Below are 20,471 nucleotides of genomic sequence, written 5' to 3' on the forward strand. Positions count from 1 at the left end.
CAACATCTGGCCCATGGCGAGCACAAGCGTGTTCTCTTCTTCAGGTTGGGCCTCAAGCCGCCTGCACTGCTGCCCTGGGGCTCTTGCAGCACCGCTGCTTCTCCCACTCCTTGTTATGGAGCTGGCTCAAAGTCTGGGTCAATGCCTCGCAGTATGCCTCGTTAGTGTCTTCCTCAGGTCGCTCCTAGGAGTTTCATCATTGGAAGGCTGAATTGATTCCTTGTGCCCCAGCGTGTGTCCGACTGTGACATGTTAGCCAACTGGAAGAGATTAGAAAGACGGTTCTCATACCCGTCGTGATTGGTCTAATAGTCGCTGGCTGCTTGCCTCTCCAGGTGTTTGTTTCGGTGGCTGACGGACAGCCTGATGGCTGCCCTTGACACCAATGAGGGCGTCCCTGGCGGAGCAAAGGACATCCTCGGCGATTTTGTCTTCTTGGGTGACCTGAAGTAACATCTTAACTCATTCGGCTCGTTGGTAGTAGTGGTATATCTCTCTCGTACCGCTCCAAAGGAGGATCGATGTTGATGCGTCAGCGAGTGTCATCCTGGCTTCTCGTGAGGTTGATGTTAGAATGATCTCCTCAAACTATCTATGAAAGGTTCAAGTTAGCCATGACACGAATCCTCGCATGTTCATTTGCCGCCAAGTGGCGCAAAAAACGAGGCCACAAGGTAAATCAAGCAGTCGTCGAGCTCTGGGGTGACTCGTTGGTCAGGATGGAGTTCCCTTTCGGGGTCTCCTTTGTCCCAATTAGTGCAAGGCAAATTAGCTCCCATGTATGTATGCGTCCGTTTGTGCAAATGCCCTTAGGCAAGCAAAAAACATTGGACTTTTGCCCTGAGGCAAGTCACAGACGTTGAGCTCCAATGCCCTTAGGCAAATGAAGAACAATGAACTCATCGCCACGCACGGTGCTCGTGAAGGCAACTGAGGCAATAACCACCCACAAGAGGGTTCTATGCTACTACCTAGCTATCTGCCACTACATTTACAGGGGAAAACCACTTAAAGCGAGAGGTTTAGACCTGAACAATCGCTTTTGGGCATTTCTTGACCGTTCTCCCCTTCAAGTTGATATCAGCGCAAGGGCTTGTCACTGGGGATCTTTCAGAGCGCGAGGACGGCGTATCATATTTTCAGGCACACAGAAAGCCTTGATATGAGTGTTTAATAGGTAGGTAGATGAGTTTCGGTAGGAAGGGGGAATGAAACTAAGGCTAGACCAGATCAATAGGAGACGCTGCCAATGTACCTGCAGTAAGTGCCAGTTTCGGCATCTGATAAGTCACTTTTGCAAGCTCAATGCCCATGATGGGAGCCAAAGCATTCATATTCTCCTAATTGTAGAAAGGTCTGCTACCCTCAACACGGTTCATGTCTTTGACTCTCTAACCCAGCTCCGCCGCTTCCCCCAGGCCGGAGCCATGGATCTTCGTATCGCCCACCCAGGTTATCATCGATGGGAGTTGGTGCCTTGGAATTGGTGTCTTGGCCGGTAATGCACTGTGAAATGTTAGTTGACTCGGAGAGAATGTAAACGCGGGTCTCATACCTGTCGTAAACAATCCACACCGATGTTCCTAGCCCCGGAAACAATCACCTCGGCATATGGATACGCTTAAACCTCAACTTCCGTACACCATGCTCGACGACGACACACACAATCACCCGAGGGTTCCCGTGATGGGGACAATCACATCCTCCAACTGTCCCCTTGCGGACCCCGTATCCTTCAGCGCATATCGAGGCTAAACAAGCCCACATGCCGTTGTTGTGGTCGAGGAAAGAGAGGAGGCGCCGGCGGGCGTTGTCGTCATTGAGGTGTGGGACTAGGAAAGCAACAAGCTCTGCATCGAACTCTTTGTCTTCGACGCAGTGTATACGGGTAGCCAGGCCCGATAGAGTCTCGAGCGCTCTCGAGAGACTGCTTCGTTGCTGTATCGACATGGTTGGTAAGGAGGCAAGGGAAGATGGTGGTTGATTGTGCTGTTTTGCTTTCCGGAGGTTTGATCTTTTTTTCAAAGAAGGTGGAAATTGAAAGGGCTTGAGTGTTTGTGAATCAGACAAGAATTTCTGTTTGGCAGTGTTCGGTTGGTAGGGCTACCTGAGGCAACACGACTCAAGACGGGCTGCCAGCTGTTTGCCAGTTGCAAGAAAAACCTCCTCCAAAATCAAGAGCCTTGGATTTTGTATCATCTCGCCTTACTCTTGTGCCGTGCTTTGGCTCTTCCAGGTTCCTTCTGCTCACCATCCTGTGGGATCAACCCCTGATATCACCCAGCATGTCGCAATCCCAGCGCCAAGTCTCCTGGCGTCAAGGCCCTTCTGGACCGCCCAGAGCATACCGAGAAAGCAGCAACAGACACCGGAACGACTTGGTCATGGTCGACAGTATGGCCCTTCAGACAGTCAAGATCACCGGCAGCAACAAAGCCTCCGGCCTCTCCGTGCACAGCGACAGCAGCGGTGGAGGAAGACAGCTCAACATTTACACCAAGCTTGCCGAGGCGAAGAGCACCATCTGCTTCAAGGTCGACAGCGAAGATGCTGCTCTTCAGGCGTATCGTCAAGTCCGAGACATGAATCCTTCGGCTCCTGTGGGAGGCGTCATGTTTAGTGTGGCTCCAAAGGCGGACACTCAGTTTGCGGATGTCAAGAACGTTGATTGGTCTTCTATGGTCGCTCCTCGCTCTGAAGAGTCTTCTGATGGCTGGTCAGACCTTGAGGAAGCGCTCTTCCAGGCCCTTCGTAAGTTGCTCTACCCAGTGTGTCCCTCAGATTCACTGACAGGGGGTTCACAGTTGCCAAACGCCCTGACAAAGGCACAACCTCGGCTCCCGCCAAGGATACCGAGTCCATTGACAGCACTCGTTCCTTATTTGGACCCATTCCTGCTAAGAATACCCGAGTTGTCGACAGTCCTCGTTCCGTGCTTGGGTCCATTCCTGCTGAGGACACCCAGTCCATCAGCAGTACAGGTTCCATGTTTGGAATCCCTTCGAGACGCACACGTTGAAATAATCGAAACGAACGTCTCGTCAGCCCTCGGGTTACTCAGAGGTCCTATTGAAGAGCGTATATGCGGTGTCTCTCGTGTTTTTGGACAAGGGCCGAGCAGTAACGGCGGTACGGATTAGAGATGATGGGAGCGAGAACAGAATCGAGGTTGGGATTGGAACTCTGGATCGGAACCTCTGGTAGTACTGGGGATATCGGTAGAGGGCTTATACTAGGCACTTGATCGATCTTGGTATGAGTATCTCCTGTAGGTGAGCTTATCGCGTTTGCCATAGAACAGCTAGAGTCGATGAACTACGCCTCGCACATATCCTTGTATGGATACACGACAGGACCATCATTCAGAGAGAACATGACTTCATGGTATTAAACCTGGCAGCCTGAGGGCTAACCACGATTCTGACACTGAACCCACCATCTTCAACGAACCGAAACCACTCTTTCTGTCTTGCAAGAGCGTCAAGGGCTTGCATGTGCTCATTACTGACGAACTCCATCCCTAAGCTCCTTGAGCACCTTCAGCAGGGCCTCGATTCTCGCCCCCTTTTCACTCGCCACCTCTTTCACAGCCAGGAGCTCCGCCCTCAACTCTCTCTCGGCCTCCTCAGCCACAGTCAGCTTGGATCTCAAACGACCGATGCTTTCACATGCTTGGCTTCTCAGGCCACGCTCAGCCTGTATCGCCGACTCGAGCTCTCTCTTGGCCGACTCAAGCTCCTCCACTTTGCTCTGAAAGGCCTCGTTCTTCTGTCAGAGCACGGCGCAGCGACCCAACCTCTTCTTCTTTGCCTCGGAGCTGCTCACATAGATCTGGCACCTCAGATCTGGCCAGAGCGCCCGAATTTCTGCTGCTGCCATCCTTGTGGGCATGCTGCCAGTCAGCTTGGCCTCCATGCTGGCTTACATCGTAGCCCTCTTGACCATGATACTCCTCCTCATAATACTCTTGGCAGTAATCCTCCTGGCCATAGCCTTGGCCATGATTCTGCCCCGACCGAGCAGCTGGGAAGCCGCCTCTGCCTCCCTGCCATCCCTCACCATGTCCACCTCGACGTCTTTGCCGACGCCGTCGTCCCCATCCTCCACCATGGCTTCCACCTCCGCCGTAGGGGATCATAAGCGGGGCCAAAATATTGACCTCCGCGACAGTGACCTCCTCGAGGAAACATCGCGATGCTGCTGCTCTTGCTTTTGCTTCTGATATTGCTGTTGCTTCTGATGTTGGTGAAGATGCGGGGAAGATGTTAGAATCCAACGGAAGGTGAGAATTCTTTTTCTCAAGGCTTTGGGCCGGGAAGGTGCGTTGCCAGCTTAGATGCTACAGGCAAATGCTAGCTACTTACCTACCTACCCATTGACCAAGTGAACTCGGGAAGGACTGTAATGCGAACGCCCGACGAGATGAACATGGGGCCGACTTTGGCTGCAGCACACAGCTGATATTGAATCAAGGACCTATCAATACGAGCATGAACACACTACTAACAGTGTCTATTATGATCTTGGATTGACAGCGCGTGATTTGTATTCCCAAGATTGTCAATTGCGGAGTTACCCCTTTTCTTTGTTGGCGGCGCCAAGGGTGTCCTTCTGGATGTTTGCCTCAGACACATTAAGCCCAGCCACCCTGAGCTCAATAGCATGAGAGGGTCCCGTTTGTAGGGAATGGATGTATCCTGAGATATGTTGGTCAATTGCAGGCCGCCGCTGTCTTGGGTTTTCAGCAGATTTCCGGGTCACCTCTCAAGGCGAATGCCACGGTCGTCGAGGTGCTTGAGCACTGTTTGCGAGGAACGCGATAGAACCCTTCACAGGGTCACATCCAAATCGACCTACATATTGTGGCAGATGCGGTTGAAGACATCCTGTGGCTCCTAGATCACGGGGGATGTGACATCGAGAGCATTCGGAGCAGTTGGCCAAGTTGTTGATGAACGCCAAAACTTGTTCTATCTAATCATAAAAGTAAGAAGAGTGAAGAATAAGAATATAATAAAGACTTAATAAAATATAATGAAAATACAATAAAAATTTACTAAAAAGAGACCAATCACGATTAAATATCTAAGTTCATACTAAATATTGCTTTCCAGACAGAACTCCAACAATTAAACCACAGTCAATGCCCAAGTCGGACGTTGTAGAACTGACTCTACTGGAGATGCTTCTCTCGAATGCCAAGAGACACGACTACAGTAACAACAGCCGTGAGTATAAGCAAGGCATACGTTGCATGAAAGCCGTTGACATAAGCCTCCGTAACCATCTCTCTCACCTCGCCCGTGAGGCCCTTGACATATTCCAGAGATTCCATCGCTCGTTGGGCAATCTAAGACGGTCAACTTCATTCAAAAGACGCTTTGGAGCACCTACTTCATCACCATCTACAAGACCATCAAGCTTGACTTCGAGAGAGTGTTGCAGAGTAGTCTGGAACAAAGCATTGTGTGCGCTCAAGCCAGCGACAGCACCAATGTTGCCACAAAGATAATATCCAGTACCTGAAATCGCCATTTCTGTTTTCTCAACACTAGCCGCGAGCCCAATATACAGAGAGGCGTGAGCAAGACCGATGCCGAAGCCTCCAGGGAAAAGAAACAGCGTCTGCCAACTGGAGGTCGACCCACGCCAACAGACAAGCAATAGCGACCAAGCGATGGAAGAGCAGATTCCAGAGATGATGCATGGAATCTTGTACCGACCGGTTCTGACTTGTCAGTGTCGCCTTGATTTCTTGGATCAACTCACTTCTTGATGTACGCTCCAGTGAGCAAAGCACCGAGGGTGTTACCCAGAACAGATGGGATGAGAGATGCGCCGGCAATCGTGGGAGAAACGTTGCGTGTAACTTGAAAGTAAAGAGGAACAAACATCATCATGCCGGCCAGGGTAGAGCAGCAAAGTATCATGACCGAGTAAAAGAGGACCACATGACCATTAGCCAGAAGGTGCAAGGGGAAGATGGGCTCAGTTGCCCAGAACTTTTCGACGGCGCAGAACAGAGCGCTGAAATGGATGCCGAGAATAGCGAGGGACACAAGGGCAGGCGACGACCAGGGCATTTTGTCCCCTCCTATGTCGAGGACGAGCAGAAGACAGAGGATAGTGCAGCTCATAGCAGCAGCGCCGGCAAAGTCGACACGCTTCAGAGAGGTTCTCCACGTCTTTGTTGTAGTGACGTATGTGTTGGGCAACTTGAAAGCAACGAGTACCATCGCGACAATGGTCAAGGGAGCTTGGCAGAGAAAGGCCCATCGCCAGCCGATCGTTTGGGTGAGGAACCCCCCGATAACCCCGCCAGATGAGCGACTCGCGGTCTGGGCGATATTGACATAACTTCGATAGGTTGCAACGTCTCTCAGGGGTACGAGATCTGGCGCAGTTAGCTCCGTCTACAGAATTGGGGTTCACGTACCTGTGATCAGGACGGAGACCAGAGAGACCATGCCAGCCCCCCCAATCCCCTGGATAACCCGGCCGACGATGATCTGAGGCATTGAAGTTCCGACGCCACTATTTTGTTAACATGGTAACTGTATTATAGAACTGACTTACCAGATGATGCTGCCTCCTGAAAAGAAGACGTATGAAGTCTGAAGCATCGCCTTGCGACCAAAAATGTCGCTCAGCTTGCCGTACAGGGGCTGCCCAACACATGTGGCGAGCATGTAGCTAGAGAATAGCCAACTAGCATTCTTGAGGTCATTGAACTCGGCCGTGATGGAACTGTATGCCGCGAGAACCAGGAAAGTGTCGGTCTGCGAGACGAAGACGCCTGCTGACCGTTAGTGTCGATCATGACTAGGAAAGGGAAGAGTGTACCGATTAGAAGCACCGAGAGGAGTCCGAAAATGGGCCTTTTGGTTTCAGACTTGCTCAATTTTTTTTAACTGGAGATCATTTTGCTGCAACCCAAGATGAGTTACTCACGTTGCAGTTGTCAGGGGTGGACGGGATTAAGGGGGAGCTTTCGTCCACCTCTGAAGGAGTGGGAACTTCGTCTTGTTTGGTTGTAGGGTGGGTCATTTTGTCTTCTTGGTCGAGTTGAGAGTTTTGATTCCCTGAGTTCTCGAGCGTTCAAGCATCTCAAGAACTCCTACTTATACCTGACATCTACCGGCTTTCTCGCGCCCTTCTCTTCCAGTTTACAACACCATCTTCCAGCCGACCTCATCAACCGAGCCTCGCTAGGTATCGCCACATACTTGAAAACCGTTGGTGGCTTGAGACAACAAGGCCTCGGCTCTGGTAAAGAAGGCTCTGATACGTTTCTAAGCTGTCGTAAGAGCGGGATCAAGTCGCCAAGGAGGTCCAGGCCGCTGATGAGGGGCCTCCTGCTTGGAATGGCATCGAAATCTCTCATTTTGGCCGTGATTTGGGTGTGATGGAGGTGGACCTGTATGGCTCCTTGTTGGGCTCTCTGCAGCTGCAATAGGTTTCGGCTGTGGGCAGAGGTCTCGGATGAAGCACCAGGTGGCAAGGCAGAGTCTTGAGCGAGAACTACACAGTATGAAGATATGACAGTATGGAACAAATACTGGCTTCTAAATAAGAGCTCGCATTGATAGGGTTTCTTAAGGTCCAAGTGACAACAGCCTCTGTTCATGTTGCGCTGATGCCCCTCATATTCTTCCCTAAATATAGTTACTAAAATATAATAAAAATAGTTAAAAATCGTCTATATTATTATACTATTTTATGATATTTTTATGAATTAATTTATTATGCTTATGAGGAGTTAGGTAACCCTCTTAATACTCTGGCATTCCGTTCACTTCTTTACCCGTGTGCCTCTCAAGAGCCCTCGACTGTGAATGGACTCAGGCTAGATTGCCACCTTTGGACCGATGTCAAGTAAAGTGATTCTGCAACTGATCGGAGAAGGCTCGAGCCGCTCCTGAGCTGGTGTAACCAGGCATCTGGTACCTAACCCTCTATCAATGAGGTGATTCTACAAACACTCGGACAGCAAACATTGTCATCGCTTAAATGCGTGGACCTTTCGCCACCTTGGCAAAGCAAGCAGCATTAGCTCTGTATGTGTGATCTTTTGAGACCCAAAATAAGAAAGACATGCCGATGAGCAAGGAATTCGAGTAACACAAGGAACCAACATGCAGTTAAACATCTCCACGAGAGGTCGACGTGGCTGTCCAGGGTAAGCCAAGCTCCGGCCCCACAACCCGCCGATGGTGCCGTGCCCCTCCGCAAGCCTCCACATGCATTGTTTACTTTACATCAGCCTTATTTGCACGCCGCCTTTTGAGCCTCGGACCAATATTTCTACGACAAACTGCATAACCACGGCGCTTAAGACATCATCATCGAACCTTTTCTTCATGCCGATTCACTAAAGAGGCCATCATGGCTGCCGTCCAGCCCACACGCACTCGGTCGGCCCGGTTGATGGCTGGCTTCACGAACAAGTCGGCCCAACATGCACCTCCACCAGCACCATCCCACGCCGTCAGCCACGGACCCTCTGCCCTTTCGCTGTTCTTGACCAACTTGCATCTTCTTGACCTCGATAAGCTTCCAGATTGGCCGGGAATATGCGTCGAGACTTTTGTGGCGGGCGGTTCGAGTGCACAGGGTCAGAAGAAGAGGGTGCAGTGTGTCGAGTGGGCTCTCTTCCAGCTCTTTGCCCTGTGGGATCCTGAAGAGACCAAGAAGGTGTGTGATTAGGCTTGAGATGTAGTTATACAGCTAACCGGATGCAGAAGCTGAAACCCTTCTTTCCTCCCCTCGATCAGGTCCAGTCGATCAACCTTCGAGCCGCCCTACTACGATCACTCGAGCTTGCCAAGAAGGGCGGAGTCCTTGGAAGAGATGCCATTGTACGAAAGACTATGCTGGATGAATGCAGGGGCGAAAGACTGGAGGAGGTTCTTTCTGCCTTTTCTTCTGCCGTTTTGAAGCATGTCATTGCTGAAGAGTTGGCAACAAGCGGTGAACATTCCGCCCTGGCCCTTCGACTGGCCCTTGAGGATCGCGACTACAAGAGCGCCAATACGGACCTCAATATTATGGTTTTGGCTCACAAGGTCTCTGTCGGCCGGATTTTGAGGAGCAAGAAAGCCGCCAACAACAGATTCCGCGATTTCGCCAGCTTGTTGACCGACAAAGAGAAGGACATTGCAAAGAGGACCGAAGCACTGCAGGCCCTGGAACAAGAGGGCAAGACAATCTCTGACGATGCGAGGCTGGAAATGTGGCGCGCCATCCGAAACAACTGGTCCGGAAACGAGCGATGGATGGAAACTTTGTTGTATGGCGACGCAAGCTCCAAGAAGGACGCCCTATTGGGCATGCCTTTTGATCGAGTCTGGAGGAGAGTTCAACAAGGTCGACTGGGGGAAATCGAAGAGCATGGAAGCGGTCTTTTGGAGCAACTCGATAGCCGGGTTCGAGTTCAAAAGGAACGACTTGAAAAGTGGCAGAGTTTCCGAAGGCAACTATCTCAGCATCAACCTATGCCATCTCCTTCAAAGGTTAAGCGACGAGAGAACAGAGAGAAGGGTATCGACTTTGGATTTGGCGCTCACGAGGCTTTGCATTCCGGAAGAGCAAGCCCTAGAAAGGCGACCATTGGACAGAAACGAGCTTTGGGCGAGGAGTACGACAGTCTACTCCGCGGTTTAGACGAGCAACTTGAGAGCGCAAAACCTCAAAAGTCTTCGGCTTTGGCCTTTTTGCAACGACCTGCTGCGCTGAACGCACCGGAGATCAACATTCCAGCCCCAGCTGTGGAGGAAGAAGAGGGGGAGATCAGTGAGCTGGAGGAAGAGGACCCATTCACCGAGTCACCGATTAAGTCGTTTAAGACGAGGCTGGATATGACTAGGAGAATGCCAGTCCGACCAAAGCTCGTCCATCGCGACGACTCGTTTGCTTCCATTTCGTCGAGCACGAGAAACCTTCGCAAGCCATCTGAAGACGAGGCCCGTATTCTTCGCGCCTCGTCGGTCGAGCGCACCAGCTCTCCAGAGCCTGAGGAGGAGCCTGATGACGATCCCACTATTGCGGTGACTCCTCCACGACCCGAACATGATGTTTCGCCCGAGTTGTCTCCTGAACCATCTCCCGAACCCTCGCCTAACCAGGAAATGGCCGATCAGATCCTCGAGTCAATGGAACAAGCGTCTCCTTCGCCGAAGAAGCGACCTAGGCCTCGACACACACTTTCCCTTGCTGAGCGCACTCGCCTCTCTATGGCTCATGGATCGTTTGCTTTCCCTGATCTTGATGAGCCTGAGCTCCCTATTGCACCGACACCTACAGATTCGGCCCCGACTCCAGATGAGAACAGCCAAACTCTCGTGAACGACGAGTTTGAGGATCTTAGTGCTCGAACTCGCAAGAGTATGGCTGGCTTCGATAAGGCGAGACAAAAAGCTCAGATTGAGAGAAGACGCTCTCTCAGAAAGTCCCGAGTGCCACCCAGGAAGGAGGGAAGCTATTTCCCCAAGGTCGAAGAGGAGGACAAGACGATCTTGACTGAGGAACTCATGGCAGAGGAGGATATGGAGGCTGTTTTCCGGTCCCGACCCAAGATCAAGGCGAGCCCCTTACCGAGTCCTACTCGTGACTGGGAGGACGATGAGTACATGTAATTTCACGATAACGAACCCACCAATGTAGATTGATCATACCCCGTAAGGTTGCTTCATACATGCTCACATCTATTGTACATGTTTTTCAATACTATACACTCTACCATCCCTGCTTCTTCAGCTCAATGACTCGGCTGACGGTCGCCTTGAAGCCGTGCTTGAATCGTGCTCGCCACCTCTGACTCCTCAACCTCTTCTTCTTGAGACCCTTGCGCTCGTGAAACTTTTGGCTGTGGTACTTGTTCTTGACCTGATCCTCACGGATCATCCTGCCCAGCACCCGCAGGGCAACCATAGGAGTCGGTCCGCTTGTCCGGGTTATTCGCTCCTTGACGAAGACGGTACGACCTGTGACGGCCTTGGCGCGGATCTGAGGGCGGTCTATGGGGTTTGTGGCGATTGCCTCGCCATATGCCATGGCCTTGTTGGCGATGAGGTTCGAAACGATGTCGAAGGTGTCAGAGGCGGCCGAGTATGGGTGCTTCTGAGCGGGCTTGGACTCCTCGGCGGCGGCGGTAGTCGGAGGAGGAGGGGGAGGGAGATCGGAGGGAGTAGTAGCCTTAGTCGCTTGAGCCGGGGTCTTGGTGACCTGGGGTTTCGGTGCCTCGGGGGCCTTCTCGGGGGCCTTCTCGGGAGCCTTGGGCTGGGGGGTCGAAAGACGGGTGACGTTACCCACGAGAGGGTTCATTCGGACGGGGGCAGCCTCCGGCTTCTTGGGATCGGCTCGGAAAGCGAGAGAGGTTGAGAAGGCTCTTGTGGTGAGAAGTGTCGAGGGTGTAGCTACCCTCGACAGCATTGCGCCGCCAAATCTGCATGGAGCAGCCCTGAGAAAAATTAGCAACTGATCCAATTGAACATCAACACCGTACGTACATCTTGCGGACAAACTCCAAGGTAATCGCCCAATTGGCTGTCGTCGAGAGCTGTTGAATCTCGACATGCAATGGCAGCAGAAAAGTCGCGATGTTGCGGAAAAACGTTGATGCGATAAGGCCCGCGGTCAAACGAAAGTTGTGGGGCTCGGTCATGCATCGGCCCCACCTTGCAGAACAAGTCGTTCAGCCTCGTGCCTGGGGGAATTTCACAGTCAACACCACGATTGCGACTGGAACGACAAAAAGATTGCGCATCTGACGGCACCGGAAGCTTTGTCGCGCGTCATCAAGCAGCATCTATACGGGACGCGACCGATATCGGAGATTGAGGCTTTCGTTCTGCGCTTGCGACGCGACGGCGTGCGCCAGCCATGGCTTACAATCCGTACGGAAGTGAGTTGCGCGATGGTTGCTTTGTGATGAGGTGCTAACTGTGGCTAGATAACCCCTATGGCGCGCCTCCTGCCTATGGAGGATATCCCGGATCTCACAATGCCCCCCCAGGCATGGCCCCTCCACCTGGTCTAGGTGCGCTCGCCCTCGAGACTCTAACGATACGCAGCTAACACGATGTAGGACCTCCTCCAGGCATGTCTTCTGCTCCGGGAATGGCACCTCCGGGTGTCCAGCAGTCTAGCGCCACGCAAGCTAATCGTCCAAGCGGCCTCCCGCCCAACTTCCAAGCGCCGGCCAACATGCCCAACATTAACTTCAACGCCCCCGTGATTCGACTCGGTACATCGGCCGGCAAGCCTGGCACGCCGACAGCGGGCGGCAGAGGCGACATGCCCGGTCCTGGTGCTGGTGGGCGACCCGGCTTGGGGATGGAAAGGGGGGCTGACCAGGGCCGAGGAGCGAGGGAGGCGCCGCAGGTGCTTGTGCCCCCGACGAACGAGGAGAAGCTACGGACGATCTTTATACATCAGATTCCCGACGGTGTAGGCGGTGATCAGGGTATGGAGCGGTTGCTTGGGGCTGTTGGAAAGCTGCGCAAGTGGGATTCTGCGGCTAGCGTGACGGATGACCACAAGGGCGTCAAGTTTGGATTCGCCTTGTTCGAGGACCCTTGGTCGCTTTCGACTGCGATCAAGCTTCTGCACGAGAACGAGGTGGAGGTCCCTGTGAAGCGACAGCAGGCGACAGCAGAAGCTCTCAAGGATGACTCTTACGAGGGCATTGAGAAGGTTAAGCTTCAGGTGGCTGTCGACGAGAGCTCTCTCAAGTATATCGAATCATACGAGGAGAGTCAAGATGGTTCTCTCGGAACAGAGAAGCTAGAGGCAGCTAAGGCGGCACTCAAAGAGGTCATCCACGACATGTTTTACCCCAACAGCAACACATCGAGCGAATCCCAGGACATCACGATGGGCAACACCGAGTCTGGCGACAACGTTGAAGTCGTAAATATCCCTCTCGCGCAGGACGATGAGCTTGCGGACATTCCGGCTGAGATGCGAGAAGTCGTGGCTCAGGAGATTGCGGCATTCCGCGAGCGTAGTAATCAGCGGGATCTGGAGCGTCTGAGAAGAGAGGAGGAGATGGAGGAGATGGAGAGACGACGAAACGGACCTTCTCGGCCATCTCGACTTGACTCGCCACCTGCGAGCGCCAACAACATTCCCCTTGGTCCTCGTGGAAGCATCCCGAATGCACCTTCAGGGCCCAAGGGACAGAACGGACAGGGTCGCATTGCTTTTGTCAATGGTGGCATCTCCAACACAGACCTGTCGATCAACCAGGAAGACGAGGATACAGACGCTAGTGACGCAGAGCTGAATCGCCGTCAACAGTCCAAGAAGCAGGCCGAAGAGGAAAAGGCATACCTCGAAGCCGAGCGGAAGTGGAGCAACCGAGAACGATCGAGACAAGCAGCAATAGAACGAGAGCGAGAGCGCGAACGCCAGGACGCTGAGTCTCTGGAACGGAGAAAGGAGGAGCAGCTTGAGAGGGAGAAGTCCTGGGACGATGAGAAGGAGGCAAGCCGTAAGGCGCACTCTTACTACCGAGATCACAGTGGATGGGCCCGTAAGAGGTCAGGCGATCGAGCAGATGAGGAGGGACGAGATGAAGCGGACAGGAGAGCAGAGCATGATGAGCAACGTCGTGAGAAGGTCGAGATGGAGAGAGCACGTGGCATGGCAGATTCATTCCTCGACAAGCAGGCCGAGGAGATGGAGCAGCGACAAGCTCCCTCGGTGGCAGCACCTCAGCCGTTCAAGCTGTCCCTTGGTGCCGCAGCTCAGAAGGCTCAGGCATCCAGGGCGGCTCCTCAACGGCGCACCATCGCCGAGGTGGAGGGTCTTTTGGACGACGAGGAGGGTGACGAGTCGACTAAGCGACAGCTGATCCCGATCCAGTTCGAACCCACGTCCGCGACAGCTTCAATGACGGAGGAGGAGATCTCGCAGGCTGTTCGGGCTCTTGCGCAGGAGATTCCCTCGGATAAGGAAGGCCTGTGGAGCTGGGAGGTCAAGTGGGATTACATGGACGAGGGCATCGTGCGGGATAAGCTCCGGCCGTTTGTGGAGAAGAAGATTGTCGAGTATCTTGGCGTGCAGGAGGAGATGCTCGTCGAGGCTGTGGAGGAGCATCTCCGAGCTCACGGGACTGCGACGGCATTGGTGGAGGAACTGGAGGGAGTGAGTTCACCTGTCTTATTTGATGATCATGGCTAACTGTTTACTAGGCACTCGACGATGAGGCAGAGGATCTTGTCAAGAAGCTCTGGCGCATGGTCATCTTCTTTACTGAGAGCGAGAAGCGAGGACTGCCAGGATGATTTGTATACGCGCTGGATTGATGATGGCGGGGATGGGGGCTCAAAATGTATTACTATTCGATCAGACTATCTGGATGTTTAATACCAATAACCAAGGTGAGGATGGCGTTTCTATGGATTAAAGATGTTTTTTTTTTATTCCCCCAGTTGAAGTTACGGTTATAATGTGAGGGGGATCGTCTTAAGGTTTCCCCTCTTGATGGGGAGCTTCCGAGATGCCGAGGTTCCCCACAAAAAGCTACGGCTGGGGAATCTGGGGTAACGCTCTTTAATTGAGGAGCTGTCACTCATTGTAGCTTCTCTACTCTGTTCTATGTCTCTTTATTAATGGGATCAATTGCTGTCGAGTCAGTCAGATATTAGAGTAAAGAAGGTTTACTGCGTTATCATCATCATCAGCATCATCATCACCACCGCCACTGAAACAGTCATCGTCACCATCAACCATCACCACTAGAGACAGCTGTCATCGTCAATGCCCAGCTACTATCACACTCACCACGGCGCTCACTTCTTCACCATCTCTCATACAACATTCCCTCAATCCATCACAATGTCTCAGCAATTCTCGTCCCCTCCCCCCACTATCCCCGGCGTCTTGCTTTCATCCCCACGACCTCACGTCCTTCTCGTCACCCTCAACCGTCCAGACCAACTCAACGCGTTTCGGCGCCAGATGCACATTGATCTCGATAAGCTGTGGAACTGGTATGATGCTGAGCCATCGCTGCGATGCGCCGTCATCACTGGCAAGGGACGGGCGTTTTGCGCGGGTGCGGATTTGAAGGAGTGGCATGATAAGAATAGCGAGGGAAAGAGAAGCGATGACCTGGAAGGGGAGAAGTGGGCTGAGAATGGCTTCGGGGGGTTGAGTAACCGGCGTGGAAAGAAGCCAGTCATCGCAGCTGTCAATGGTCTTTGCTTGGGAGGCGGCATGGAGATGGTGCTCAACGTTGATATCATCATCGCCAGCGACAAGGCCAAGTTTGGACTTCCAGAAGTCACTCGTGGCGTCGTCGCCATCGCCGGTGCCCTCCCAAGACTCATCCGCATCGTGGGACGTCAACGGGCATCCGAGATGGCGCTGCTGGGCCGCATGTACACGGCTCAGCAGCTCGTCGAATGGGGCATCGTGAACAAGATGGTGGCGCCCGACCAAGTTGTCGAAGAGGCGCTTCAGTGGGCGGTCGACATGGCAAACAACTCACCCGACTCGGTCATTGTCTCGCGCGAGGGATTGCTGGGGGGATGGGACGGCGAGGATCCAAAGATGAGCACTAGGAGGGTCGATCAAGGGATATATCGGGGGCTGGATGGCGGGGAAAATATGAAGGAGGGCGTCTTGAGCTTTGTCGAGAAGCGCAAGCCAGTGTGGAAGAATAGTAAGCTGTGAGATTGGCGAGCCTTTGTTTACAGCCCGATCTTGTTATGCATCCAAGATAATGACAGACAGACCTTGACATGCATTCTTGCTCCATCATTTTCTTGTCTGCCACCAACGTCGATGGCTTCTATAGCGGCAAACCTCATCGGCACCGGCATCCAACGTCCAATTCCGCTGTGTAACGAATGACTCGGCGGAAAAGGGGGCGTCTTTAGCCTTCCCTAGGGACGGCCCTCGATAGCGTCCGCGATGGGGCTAATAAACGCCTCGACCTCCGATTGGCATCATCCGAGACACTGCTTGAAGCCAGGCAGGTGAGGGATATTCAATGACAGCTCCAAACATGTCGGGCGAATAAACAGCCGTGGCGAGGGAATGTCTCGAGACCCTAAACTCGACGCCAAGGTGAGGACAAATCCAAGGACGCGTTGCTGGGAACAATGTGGACAATCCCAATGTCTTCGGTAGTTGCTGACGATCGACTGGCGCTGGTTGGCGAAATAAAGACCCGCAGGGTAAAATGTCATCCTTGTCAGGCAGTGGAGTTGACAGCTTGACATGGAAAAGCTCGAGAGCTGGTTTGGCGCTGGGTGAACAATGTCTTGGCCCAAGCCAATACAGGCCTTGGCCGTGAGACCCATTGAGTCGCCCTGCGAGACCCATGACGGCAGAGATCGTCGGATCTCCATTGCGGCTGGGCTTTTTCAGATAGCCACATGCGAGAGCCCTTGACCTCGTTCGTCCACTAGCATCCACAGGCTTTGCCCTCAATAAGCCTGCCAGCTGAGACATGCTTACCAGCTTTGCTCGGCCCGCGCTCGCGATGCAGTCTAGGGCTGCCCGTATTGGTCAATCATGTCTGCGGGGATGGGATTGGCAAGACCGGAATGAATAGGTCGTACACCGCATTGGCCTTGGGATCATCGCATCGACAAGAGGTCATCTTCTGCGGCCCGCCCGGCGTGCGGTCGCTGCGGTGCCTTGTCGAGCTTTGAGACAAGCTTCAAGGCTAGGCTGGGCCATGTTTCGTAGGGAAGAGATAAGATGTCGTGCCCCGGCCTCCTCGTTCTTTCTGGCAGCTGGTGAACTGCTGGTTGCTCGTTTCTCTCGTGTGCATTCTGCGGTGCATCGATAAATGCAGCCACCCAAAACTCCGACGGGGTATCACATCGAGTGAAGTACAGCTCACCCGTGTAACCATGGACTGGAGTCACCTTGCGCCGAGTGCCGCCCAGAATGGGTCTCTCAAGGACTCCCTCAAGGACCCTCTCGACACCTCCCATGGTTTTCAGAGCAGACCATCAACGCCTGCCATGGGTCCCGTCGTTCCAGGTGTTGAGCCCGGTCGAAAGCCGCGGAAGCTTGTGCTCTGCTTCGACGGAACTGGAAACAAGTTTCATGGCGACGACAGCGACAGCAATATCCTCAAGATCTTTCGAATGCTCGATCGGACTGCGGATGATCAGTACCACTACTACCAACGTGAGTTCTTCGCCACCGTCAAATTCGTAGCTGACATGATGAAGCGGGTATTGGCACATATGTCGTCTCCGGCTCACTCACTCATACCGGCCTCCGCGCTCGAATAAGCTCTTGGTATCAGAAAGCCAAGGACTCAGCCATTGGTTCTTCTTTCGACCAACACGTTGTGGGCGGATACCGCTTCCTCATGCGATTCTATAACCCCGGTGATGAGATCTACATGTTTGGCTTCAGCCGAGGAGCGTACATCGCACGATTCTTGGCCGAGATGCTAGACTATATCGGCCTGTTGTCCCATGGCAACGAAGAGATGGTCAAGTTTGCCTGGAAAGCGTTTGCCCAATGGCAAGGACGAGAACAAACCACGGGCGACGACAAAGAGGCCGAGGAGGCGCGAAAGAAGCGGGACGAGATGTTTCGATTCATGAAAGGATTCCGTGAGACCTTTTCGAGACCTGTCGGTCGCATCCGATTCCTTGGGCTGTTCGATACGGTTAATTCGGTTCCTCGATTCGAGACGGCTTGGATGCAGCGAAGCAAGTTTCCCTACACCGCACGAAGTAGCGCCAAAGTGATCCGCCACGCTGTCAGCATTGATGAGCGGCGAGCAAAGTTTCGCCAGGATCTGATGTATCAAGATCTTCCAAACAAGAAACATGACAAGCACCATCATTTGGACCAGGTAATCGACGATTTGCGCGACGGCGTGCATGGACACGATGACCGAGGAAGACGTGATAGTCAGATCGCGGAAGAGAGGAAGCGAAGGGGGTCTACTTATGCCCCCTATCGCGCTCGTTCCAAGTCTTGTCAGAGGGGGCGCTCAAAGCAGCGTTGTGATGCAGACGCAATGTCCAACCTTTCTGGGTTGCCACTATCCGAGAGGAACTACGCCGACGAGGACGAATCGGGCCAGGATATCGACGAGGTGTGGTTCTCTGGAGGACATGCTGATGTGGGCGGTGGCTGGGAGATGCTGGAGAACACTAAGAGTACCAGCCATATACCACTTGCTTGGATGGTGAGAGAAGCGCAAAGGGCTGGACTTCCCTTCGACGCGGAAAAGGTTGCCGAGATGGGATGCTGTGCTGCCCATGAATGGAATGAAGAGAAGGAGGACCGTGGACGACTGACTTCGATCCCCGATCTTCGAGTTTCCAGTACCAACGGAGGACCAAGTCGTACACCAACTATGCCCACCGATGAGAAGACAGAGAAGGACTCGCAGGGTTGTTTCCACGATATCATGCATGGCGCTTGCAGTGCTCGGATACACGATTCACTTGAATACGGTCAAGGCCTCGGTGCCATGGCTGTCACAGCGTGGAAAATCATGGAATTTCTCCCATTCCGAAGGATGGATCTTCAGTCTGATGGATCATGGAAGCCAATTCGATGGCCACTTCCATGTGGTGAAGTGCGAGACATTCCGGACGGGGTACGCATCCATGGAAGCGTCCTTCGTCGAATGAAGATGGACGAGAACTATCGCCCAGGCAACCTGATCATTGGAGGCGGTGGTCGAGGCGTTAGAAGGGCCTCGGCTGAGCATGGCATGGGAGACTGGGTGTGTGTCGCTGGCGAGGGAGATCCGGTGGGAGAGATTTGGGTGAGGAAGAAGAAGGACGACAGACTGCACGATTAATTCACTTTGTTATAGTTTCAAGCAGAAGAAGAGGCAGTAGTAAATTAATAATAGCCCTTTTTTGATGTTGTTCTGTCGTGAAGTTGAAGGTTCAAGTGAAGGAGGAAGGAGTTTAGAGAATGTAAGACGTCACGTGCAACTTGGACTTGAGCGTCAGGGCCACGACATCAAAAACTCCAGTCAACACTTTCAACCAACACATTGCGCAGCGTTGGCGACCGTTGATCGGATTTCCCGGAATGCGCTGTACTATAATCATCTTTTGAATCCCTTTCGCCTACCGGCTCCGCCACAATGCCTCTCGTTCTTGTGATGGGCGTCATCGAAAATGGCATCCCTGAGCCAGTTCGACAACATGGCCGCGCCATCATCTACACCATCCTCGCTCTGGCCTTCCTCACCCTTCTCAAGGTGTACATGTCCGGCCGAAAGAACCCTTCAGAACGTCTTCTCCACGGCAAAGTCGTCCTATTAACAGGCGGAACGTCGGGCATCGGTGCCCAGACGGCTCTCCAACTCGCCTCTCGCGGCGCGCAGCTGGTTCTGCTCACGCAAACTCCTGCCTCCGACCCGTTCCTCGTCGAATATATCCAAGACCTACGCGAAAGGACCAAGAATCAGCTCATCTATGCCGAGCAGGTCGATTTGTCGAGTTTCTACAGCATTCGCAAGTTTGCGACGAAATGGATCGACAATGCGCCGCCGCGACGGTTGGATATGGTTATTCTGTGCGCCGCTGCCATGACGGCACCTGGCGGGAAGAGAAAGGAGTCTGAGGAGGGGATTGAGGAGACTTGGATGGTCAACTTCTTGGCCAACTTTCACCTGCTGGGTATTCTCAGCCCTGCACTCCGAGCTCAACCCATCGATCGAGACGTCCGAGTTATTATCCCGACATGCTCCTCCTACATTGGTTCGCCCTCGTTGAAGAAGACGGTTTCCAAGGAGAACTGGACTCCAGGAACAGCCTATGCGCGCAGTAAGCTTGCCATGAACGTCTTTGGCCAGGCCTTCCAGAAGCACCTCGACGCCTACGAACGACCCGATAAGCTTCCCAACAACGCTCGTGTGATCTTTGTCGACCCCGGTCTTGCTCGCACACCAAGCACTCGCCGTTGGTTGACACGTGGTTCCCTCTGGGGTCTTGCTATCTACCTTGCCGGCTACATTTTGCCCTGGTTCCTCCTGAAGTCTCCTCAAATGGCCGCCCAGTCCATCCTTTACGCTGCTATGGATAACCAATTTGCTCGAGGCGCCGGTGGAAAGCTCATCAAGGAGTGCATGGAAGTGGACTTTGCGCGTAGTGAAGTCAAGGATGAGGAGGTGGCCAAGAAGCTGTGGGAGGAAAGTGATGCTTTGATTGAAAAGGTGGAAAAGATCCAGGCCAAGAAGAGGGCTGCCCAGAAGGCAGCGGACGAGAAGAAGGCAAAGGAGAAGAGTGAAAAGGAAAAGAAGGAAGAGATTGAGGAGTTGGTGGGTGCTATCAAGAAGGGCAAAGAGAAGGAGAAGAAGGCAGCTGGGAAGAAAAAGACCAAGTCAAAATAGATGAACGATATACATGAAGGGACCGGACATGGGAATATAGACGGAGTTTTCGGACTTGGGCAGATGTATAAGGCACATCCGACGGTTTATGCAGACGAAAGGTGTATAATTCATGGTATCCGACGGC

General features: G+C 53.1%; 8 protein-coding genes across 8 annotated transcripts; 6 read left to right on the top strand and 2 right to left on the bottom strand.

Moving 5' to 3' along the window:
• Positions 1-2,285: 2,285 nt before the first annotated feature.
• NCS57_01173400 (uncharacterized protein) lies at positions 2,286-3,019 on the top strand (the record flags this gene model as incomplete). The annotated part of the gene is made up of 2 exons (XM_053061436.1): positions 2,286-2,751; positions 2,805-3,019. The coding sequence occupies 2 exons, from the start codon at positions 2,286-2,288 to the stop codon at positions 3,017-3,019; spliced, it is 681 nt and encodes a 226-aa protein (XP_052909822.1).
• A 2,154-nt stretch (positions 3,020-5,173) lies between these two features.
• On the bottom strand, positions 5,174-7,047 carry NCS57_01173500 (MFS domain-containing protein; the record flags this gene model as incomplete). Its single annotated transcript, XM_053061437.1, has 6 exons — positions 5,174-5,350; positions 5,395-5,728; positions 5,770-6,394; positions 6,437-6,534; positions 6,577-6,796; positions 6,948-7,047. 6 exons carry the CDS (start codon positions 7,045-7,047, stop codon positions 5,174-5,176), a joined length of 1,554 nt encoding a protein of 517 aa, XP_052909823.1.
• Positions 7,048-8,385: 1,338 nt separating this feature from the next.
• Positions 8,386-10,634, top strand: NCS57_01173600 (HAUS6-N domain-containing protein; the record flags this gene model as incomplete). The annotated part of the gene is made up of 2 exons (XM_053061438.1): positions 8,386-8,694; positions 8,742-10,634. 2 exons carry the CDS (start codon positions 8,386-8,388, stop codon positions 10,632-10,634), a joined length of 2,202 nt encoding a protein of 733 aa, XP_052909824.1.
• A 100-nt stretch (positions 10,635-10,734) lies between these two features.
• On the bottom strand, positions 10,735-11,662 carry NCS57_01173700 (uncharacterized protein; the record flags this gene model as incomplete). Its single annotated transcript, XM_053061439.1, has 2 exons — positions 10,735-11,458; positions 11,508-11,662. The coding sequence occupies 2 exons, from the start codon at positions 11,660-11,662 to the stop codon at positions 10,735-10,737; spliced, it is 879 nt and encodes a 292-aa protein (XP_052909825.1).
• A 218-nt stretch (positions 11,663-11,880) lies between these two features.
• NCS57_01173800 (PWI domain-containing protein) lies at positions 11,881-14,288 on the top strand (the record flags this gene model as incomplete). The annotated part of the gene is made up of 4 exons (XM_053061440.1): positions 11,881-11,902; positions 11,951-12,037; positions 12,086-14,148; positions 14,196-14,288. 4 exons carry the CDS (start codon positions 11,881-11,883, stop codon positions 14,286-14,288), a joined length of 2,265 nt encoding a protein of 754 aa, XP_052909826.1.
• A 553-nt stretch (positions 14,289-14,841) lies between these two features.
• On the top strand, positions 14,842-15,681 carry NCS57_01173900 (uncharacterized protein; the record flags this gene model as incomplete). The annotated part of the gene is made up of 1 exon (XM_053061441.1): positions 14,842-15,681. One exon carries the CDS (start codon positions 14,842-14,844, stop codon positions 15,679-15,681), a length of 840 nt encoding a protein of 279 aa, XP_052909827.1.
• A 1,073-nt stretch (positions 15,682-16,754) lies between these two features.
• Positions 16,755-18,799, top strand: NCS57_01174000 (uncharacterized protein; the record flags this gene model as incomplete). Its single annotated transcript, XM_053061442.1, has 2 exons — positions 16,755-17,154; positions 17,199-18,799. Exons 1-2 carry the CDS (start codon positions 16,872-16,874, stop codon positions 18,797-18,799), a joined length of 1,884 nt encoding a protein of 627 aa, XP_052909828.1. The 5' UTR covers positions 16,755-16,871.
• Positions 18,800-19,093: 294 nt separating this feature from the next.
• Positions 19,094-20,344, top strand: NCS57_01174100 (uncharacterized protein; the record flags this gene model as incomplete). The annotated part of the gene is made up of 1 exon (XM_053061443.1): positions 19,094-20,344. The coding sequence occupies one exon, from the start codon at positions 19,094-19,096 to the stop codon at positions 20,342-20,344; it is 1,251 nt and encodes a 416-aa protein (XP_052909829.1).
• Positions 20,345-20,471: the final 127 nt, after the last annotated feature.

This window comes from Fusarium keratoplasticum, chromosome 9 (assembly GCF_025433545.1).
Source record: "Fusarium keratoplasticum isolate Fu6.1 chromosome 9, whole genome shotgun sequence".
Classification (NCBI taxonomy): Eukaryota; Fungi; Ascomycota; class Sordariomycetes; order Hypocreales; family Nectriaceae; genus Fusarium; species Fusarium keratoplasticum.